The sequence below is a fragment of the Dendrobium catenatum genome, unplaced genomic scaffold (assembly GCF_001605985.2).
Source record: "Dendrobium catenatum unplaced genomic scaffold, ASM160598v2 fragScaff_scaffold_1520, whole genome shotgun sequence".
In the NCBI taxonomy this organism is placed as follows: domain Eukaryota; kingdom Viridiplantae; phylum Streptophyta; class Magnoliopsida; order Asparagales; family Orchidaceae; genus Dendrobium; species Dendrobium catenatum.
In genome coordinates this window covers 346,889-355,059 of record NW_021319982.1, presented here as the reverse complement: position 1 = coordinate 355,059, position 8,171 = coordinate 346,889, and the positions used below count along the sequence as shown (strand labels likewise).

The 8,171-nt window shown below is 36.1% G+C and overlaps 1 protein-coding gene and 1 long non-coding RNA gene across 2 annotated transcripts; both read left to right on the top strand.

Moving 5' to 3' along the window:
• Nucleotides 1-237: 237 nt before the first annotated feature.
• Nucleotides 238-3,825, top strand: LOC110109219 (isoflavone 3'-hydroxylase). The gene is made up of 2 exons (XM_020840178.2): nt 238-1,146; nt 2,726-3,825. Exons 1-2 carry the CDS (start codon nt 307-309, stop codon nt 3,338-3,340), a joined length of 1,455 nt encoding a protein of 484 aa, XP_020695837.1. The 5' UTR covers nt 238-306; the 3' UTR covers nt 3,341-3,825.
• A 3,520-nt stretch (nt 3,826-7,345) lies between these two features.
• LOC110109213 lies at nt 7,346-7,987 on the top strand. Its single transcript, XR_003702915.1, has 3 exons — nt 7,346-7,538; nt 7,770-7,875; nt 7,963-7,987. It is a non-coding gene; the product is annotated as an uncharacterized LOC110109213 (long non-coding RNA).
• The last annotated feature ends 184 nt before the right edge of the window (nt 7,988-8,171 follow it).

The following is an 8,171-nucleotide window of genomic DNA, read 5'->3' as shown; positions in this document are numbered from 1 at the left end:
TCAAAAGATGAGAAATTATTCCGTATGTACACCGGATGATTCGGAGATCAATCAGAACATGCTACATTACCTATGCGAACAACAACAGTTAGTCTGGAGTCCAATCAGAAATCGACAGGTCACCCGGTACAAGTACCCAGCGAAAAATCCTCACAGGACAATATTTTCCGTGATTTTCCCAAAATAAAAAAAAAAAATTCCGTGGACAGACCATCCTGATACAGTCAGTCTTCGAGTCTTCCGGTCATCTCCTTATAAATATCCCAAGCTCCTCAACAACAGTGTTGGAAACAAAGCTCATTCGCCATGGAATCCAGCTTCTTTCAATTGATTCTCGTCTCCTTCTCCCTTCTCATCATCCTCCTCTCCAGGATTCTACAGAAGAAGAAAAACAAGATGGATATAATTCTTCCCCCAACCCTTTTCTCTATTCCCATCCTTGGTCACCTCCACCACTTCACCAAACCGCTACACCAGACGTTCACAGACCTGGCCGGCCGTCTCGGCCCGGTGATCTACCTCCGCTTTGGTTCTCGCCCTGTTGTGGTCATCTCCTCCCCAGAACTCGCGGAGCTGTGCCTCACCACGCACGGGGCCGTCCGCATCCACCGCACGGCTGCCGCGACCGAGCTCCTCTTCTCCCACTGCCTTCGCTCCGCGGCCCGCATCCGCGCGGATGAGACTCGCCGCCTCCTCCGCGGGCTGTTCCGCGAGGCAGAGGCCGCGGCGGCTGAATGGTCGGCGGGGGGAGCGGTGAAGGTGGAGCTCAAGTCGCGGCTTTTTGGGATGGGAGTCGATGCCATGATGAGGATGGTCGCCGGAAAGAATTATTACGGGGAGGGGGTCGTTGCAGCGGAGGATGGGAGGAGGTTCCGGGAAGCCATCGAGAATTTCTTTGGACTGCGCCGCGTGTCCAAAGTTGGCGACTTTTTGCCATGGCTGAGTTGGGTGGACATGGTGGAGGTAGGGCAGAGGCTGCCGACGTTCAGGGAGAGGATGGATGAGCTGTTGCAGGAGCTGATTGAGGAGCAGAGAGGGAGACTTAACAGCGCTGCGAGTGAGAATACCATGCTTAGTCTTCTGCTGTCGTTGCAGACGACAGATCCAGAGAACTACAGTGATTCCTTCATCAAGGACATTGTGATGGTAAGTCCAGTCTTCACAAATCTTCATCTTTCTCTCCCTCTCTCGATCTTCTTTTCAATGAATTGCAATTCAAAATTGGGGTTTTTGGTATTCATAATTGCCTATCTGATCGTTAAAAAGGGATGATTTTTAGAACTTTGTGAAACATTTTGATTTTTAATTACCTGTAATCGTTTTTTTAGATATATTTTCTATCTGTGCTAAATATAAAAAAAACGAAAAACAAAATAATAATCAACTCTGAAGATGACTGAAGCATCATTCATTTTCTGTCGGCCATTAATTTTATATTTTGGCAGTTCTTCTAGAAGGAGAATTAACTTAGCTTGAATGTTGACTAGGCCGGCTGGACTCATCCAGTGCCATTGCTTTAAACGTCGTGCATAGTACTAGATGTGTGGTGGATTGAGCCTTGCCATATGAATATTTATTTATTTTTCTATAGAATATAGCTTTGTTAAGAAGAAATAATTTTTAATAAGAAATAATTTTCTGGGGCAGGAAGCTGATCCATATGCTTTCAATAATTGCTGAGAGTTATCGCCAAGCGATTTGTTGGTTCTATAATTTAATGCTCTATGACTTTTTTGGACGTATTTAAAAGATTTATAAAAATATCTACACTCAGAGAGATTATTATGTCTGATTTGTGGGATTTTATTTCTGTGAACATTAAAAGTATAGTATTAAACTTCGTCACTGTATTTTTATTGTTCACAATGACAAAATTGAATAGTTTTGTGTATTTGGTATTCGCGTGTAATAATTTCTTTTGATGTAGAGCTAAAAAGAGTTCAAGGCGGGCGAGAATAAATACTTAGGTTTCGTTTAGGACGACTTTCTTACTGCTTATTAAAGCAGCTTTTAAGTATAAAAATTTTATATATTGTTCTAAAAAGTTGCTTTAAGAAATAGTAAGAAAGTCGTCCCAAACGAAACTTTAAAGTAGTTTGAAAGGTGATATAAAAAGTTACTTCCTAGTAAAAAAAGTTCTTAAAAATAGTTAAAAAGATAGCGATCCAACAAAATATATAATTGTAATCTAAAAAATAAAACAACAATAAAGCTATCCTGAATCAAATTGATTTGCACAAAATTGTTCAGTTTGGTTGGGCTTTGATTTGAGTTTTTTTTTTTTTTTTATGATATGAATCATAAATCTTGATTAGAAAAAGAAATTTATAAGTTAATATTTTTATTACGTTAATTATTACCTTTTTAATTGATAATAGTTTTTTTCTTATAAATATTATTTAATATTGTTTTTTACATAATTTTTTTTGGAAAATTTTTTTACAAAATTTCTCTAAAATAATAATATTCGGCCTCTGTAGTGTGAACAGTACCAGCCAGCTTCTTTTTCTACACCACATAATTTTGGCTTTTATATTTTCAATTTTCTAATGTTATATGACATTTATTAATTTATTACAAAAAATTATACAAAATATAAAATAAATTTATTCGTTGCCCATAATTAATGTCTTTGTACTTAGTGAAATTATTGATGCTGATTATTTATTAATTTATTTATTTTTCATTTTTCAATTCAATTAATATAAAACATATTTTATTGCAGAGCTTCATAATAGCTGGAACAGAAACAATATCAAACACCATAGAATGGGCCGTCTCTCTCCTTCTCAACAACGCAGAGAAGCTCAAGAAGGCGAGAACAGAAATCGACGATCTCATCGGCCACCACCGCCTCCTCTCCGAATCCGACCTCCCAAATCTCCCTTACCTCCACTGCATCATCAGCGAGACTCTCCGGCTGTACCCGGCGGCGCCGCTCCTCGTCGCTCACGAATCTTCAAGCGAATGCGTAATCGACGGCTACGATGTGCCGGCAGGCACGATGCTTTTGGTGAACGTGTATTCCATTCACCGGAACCCGGAGGTATGGCAGGAGCCGACCAAGTTCATCCCGGAGAGGTTTCAGAGCTCGCGGGCCGAAGGAAGCGTCGTGCTTCCGTTTGGGCTGGGCCGGAGACGGTGCCCGGGAGAGGCGTTGGCGGGCCGGATGGTGGGCTTGGTGTTGGGGTCCATGATACAGTGCTTCGAGTGGGAGAGAGTGGGGAGTGAGGCGGTGGACATGAAGGAGAGGGCGAGCGCGACTTTGCCCAAAGTCGCTGCTCTTGAGGCGGTTTGCACGCCTCGACCGTTGCTGGAGCACGTGTGGGAGAGGCTTTGAAGAATCCCAATTAGAATTAGGGTTAAGGGTAAAAATTTGGCCTTTTTAATATTTATTATAAGATTTGGGTTTGTGTTTGTACATAAAAATTCTTAAAATAGTCTCCACACACTCTATTGGTGCATGGCCGATTTAGGACGGGGAGAACCGTCCGCACAAGCATTATTCGGCGCTAGGTACTGGCACTCGGTACCGCTAGGTACCGTACCCAATGCTTGTGCGGACGGTGCGCACTCCGCACCTAATAATTTTTCCAGATATAGGATGTTTGGGGCTGGTTACTTGATGCATTTTAAAGTAATTTTTTAGTAAAAAATTAATTTTTTATACTAAAAAAGTTGATTTATGAAGCATCAAGAAAGCCGCCCCAAACGAAGTCTTAGTCCCGGAATATCCCGTTGTCTAAAGTTAGTTCATCGACTATACAAAATTGATCCAAAATGATCTATTATGTTATAATTGTGATATAAATTTAATTTTATTTAGACGATGGACTCAATGTTATATTTTTGGATTAAATTTGTCATATACGAATTGTTGGGGGATTATTTTGAAAATTAGTCATGTTTCTATGTATATAAATATAATAATTGAATGAGATTTTGTTTTGATGATTATATTGTTTTGGTATTTTTGGAAAAAATGATTTTTTATTTATTTATTGTACTATTCATGCATATAAATATCTTATTATTTATTTTTTGTTGTTTATTTTATTGAAAATATAATTGAAGAAGTCTTTTGGATAGTGAAGCATTAACTAAACATTGGCCCACATCTAACAAAGTGTGCATTTTAGTCAGACTTAGATTTTAATTGTTTAAATATATTTTAATAAAGTACATAATATAAAATTGTCCCCTCAATAATTCTCATAATCTCTATTGCAACTAAAATAAATTAAAGATTTATTTCCAATTTTATAATCACACCATCTCCAATTGTGAAGAAGGGATTTTTGTAGATTTAAATGTATAGTAGATTATTTCTAGTAGGGCTAAACTTTTTCCATTTGTGTTCATACTTAGTTTATTTAAAATGTCATATCTTCAAATTTGATTTATGTTCAATTCATGTTCGATCTGTTTCTTGCTTATCAAACTTTTATTTAAATTAATAAATGTGTCTTATCGAAATTTTAACGAATCGTCGAGATGTTCATTAGCTTAATAAACGAGCCTTATTGATATTACTAACGACCACTTATATTGAGCTCGGCGAACATAACTATCAAGCTTTGTTGAGCTCAGTAGCGAAGTCATAAACTTTTCGTAGAGGGGGGCTTTTTTTTTAAGATCCCCTCAATATTTTTTCATCCGGGCTTTGAACCGGCATGGATAGTTTTAAGAAAATATATTTTAAAAATAAATTATTAAATATAACGCGAAGTATATTTACAATTTATAGTGTTTGTTCTTTATACTCTGAAAATTTTGAATAATAACATCATTCTCAATATAATCCAAAATTTCTTTAATCTAAACGATTAAAGTATCGTTCATCCAGTGGTCTACAATTCAATTGCGCAGTAGATTTTTTATGATAGTCATTGTAAAAAATCTCCTTTCAACTTCTGTTATTGCAACGAGTAGTACTAATATCAACTTCAATATCCTCAAAATAAGGGGATACAGTACTTTCTTCCTACTCTAAATTATTTTTTCAGCAAGATTTCTTATATCTTTTAATAATGAAAATTAAACATCAAATTGCATATCCATAATAGAACGAATTTGATGGATTCAAACAAGCAATACATGAAAATAATTATGTATTAGCCTTTGTAAATTGATTATTCAACTTTTAAAGTTGCATATCAAGTACTATGTAGAATATATAAACTTAGTAATAAAGTAAATTTGTCATTTCTTAAAGTCTACATCGCGATCATCCATGGGCCACCCACTTGTCATTTAGATTCAGAGTATTAATTTTGTGTCCAACACAAATTGAAGTCACTTTTTTAATGAAGTCCTACTTGTTATCTCTTAGTCTTGTAATCTAATTTTTTATATTTGAACTAAAGACATGACATTCATGATGTTCTGATCTTTTTTTTTTTTTTATAAAGCTTTTGATAGTCAATAATGATTTCAAGTACATCTTTCATTAAGTGCAAACAGGAAGAAAACTTAAAAGATTGCATGGAATCTAATAATGCAAACGTCTCACATCTATGTTCTAAGCTTAAGTCATCCTCCAAAACTATTTCAAACACATTCATAACCGATGAGAACATCGCAATCAATCTTATCAGAGACTCCCAATGAGATCTCTTTTTTTTTTTTTAATATATTTCTTGATTTAATTATAGTCCAGTGAATACCTCATAATTCGATACTGCACGTAACATCAATTCTCATTGTTTATAGTAAACAACAATGCAATTTGAACATAATTTTTCGCAACTGCTACTAAGACTAACTGAAGCTGGTGTGTAGATTTATTGTCATTTAGAAAAAGTGCTTTTAGCCAATTAATTAATTCTCCTATCATATTGCTTACTCCATCATACCCTTGACCATGAATGTTAAAGCTAAATTCAAAAATAGGTATACGTAATCCACGATATGATTGAAGATTTTCTAGATTTGTTACCCTGCTTTTTGATGATTCATCAAACAACAACAGATTTCTTCTTTTTTTTTTTCATTTTGTTCATCATGAGTACTTCTTGAATCCTCTATTGGTATTGATGTGCAAGACTATGAAAGCTTCCTAAAATATTTATTCATAATCTTTGTGCAAAGTCGAACTACCTAAAACATATAAAACGACAACAACAAACAATAAAAAAATTCACATATTATGTTTCCCAAGTGAATACAAATGGTGATAATTTGATAATAATAGGTCTTAAAAAACAAAGCAAAAATAAATTATGAGCAAAGCCTTTAATGTATGAATCAATGCTCTAAAAAATCAATTTGAGATGCACTAATCAAATAATTATTTCATTGCATCAATAACTTCAAAAGAAAAATTTGTATAGTATTGAAGGCAGCTAAGCACGACAACAGCAAATGAAATCGCAAACTGAAAACATCAAACAAAATCCCAGCATGAAACAAAAGCTTACATAGAAAACTAAAAACATTAAACGAAGCCCTTGCAAATGATATTTTTATATAGAAAACTAAAGTGAAATTGCAAGAGATTTTAAGAGCTTCTTACCTTCTTGACTTCAAGTGCGGATCGAAGATGGAAGAATGGAGCAAATCTGCAAATGCACGGGTATGAGATGTTAGACGCACCGCTTCTAGATGATCAACATGCGCAAAATTCAAATGCAATGATGCCACTGGCCCGGTGTGTCCATCCGGGAGGCCTGAGGCAAAAGTGAAGTCGTGTAGGCCTGAGGCAGAAGTGAAGACGAGACAAGAGCATCCTTTTCCGCGCGACTCGCGAGAGCTTCTGAGCCTGAAGTATTAGTGCGAGCAAATGTCAAACCCCCAAAACGTCGAACCGTCTGTAGGTATCGATTTTTTTTTTCTTGGAGGGGCATGTGCCCCTGTAGGACCTTGCCTCCCTCCGCTACTAGTTTAGCCCATAAACAAGCAAGCTTATTGAACTTTATCTGACTCATAAACGAGTAGCTTTGCAAGCTCATAAATGATACTTTTAACGAACGGGCTTCTTAATGAATATTAAAATCAAACAACCTATCAAACATAAAGACATATATTTTGATAATTCATAAAACCAGCTTAGAATGAGACTTAGTCAATATATATATATATCAAACAATAATTAATTTTTTTCACGAGCTCCATATCAAACAAAAATTGAGTATCTTAACAAGCTTTTTGGTTTCATATCAAGCATGTTCATAAGCTTCAAATGATGTTATTTATGAACATAAATAAGCTGAACATATATTTGTTCAAATGATGTTAATCATGAATTATGAACATGAATAAGCTGAATATATAATTGTTTTTTTTTTATTATTGAGCATTATAAAAAATATTTAAATTAGTTTGGTTACTAGATGTCTAGATCAAACACAACGAGCAACCACGAGTAATGGAACCCTAAGTTCGTTTGCCGCCCTAATCTGCTCAGCGCCTTCCTTCTCTTGAACGCCTGCCATGGTCACGCTTGACAGCATAGACAGCGAAAAGGATCATGGCTGCATCTTCAGCAAGCACCGCTGTGGCCGACTCCATATGGCGGGAAATTAAGTCTTCTCGTTCTGGTTTGATTTTCCCTCTTCCGTTTCTCGGTTTTCAGCTCTTCATTCAATTTCTAACAACTCTTTTTTTTTTTTTTTTTTTTTTTTTTTTTTTTTTTTTTTTTTTTTTTGAACTATCAACAGTTTCGGACGATCATTTAGCCAAGTAGTTCATTACAACCATGCCCGCGCTCTCTCTCTCTCTCAAAGTTAATTTCGTATTGTCAGATCTATCCTATTTTACTCTTTCTGCAGCTTGCATTTACTCTTTGGAAAGAATTTGGAAAGAGCGACCATAATTGTCGACGAGGGCGGCGTCCAGAAGCATACAGGAAATCCTAGCGGCCGCTTCATATTTAAGGTATCATTTCATTCACCTCTTCCCCTATTTTGTTGTATCCCTTTTCTATTATTGCTATCGCTTGATATGAAATTCATCTGGGCTCAGGTGGTTGGGAATTCGAAAAAGAAGACAAAATACATTTGTTTCCCAGAGCACTTCTGCACTTGTTATTCCTTCTTCCATGACGTTGTCAGCAAAGGCGAGCAGCTCTGTGTATGCTCCTATCTCTTGTTCTCTCTTTCATTTATGATTTGTTCTCTTTCGCGGTTTATTTCACATAACGGGAAATTGGTTTCATTTGAATGTTTTAGTGT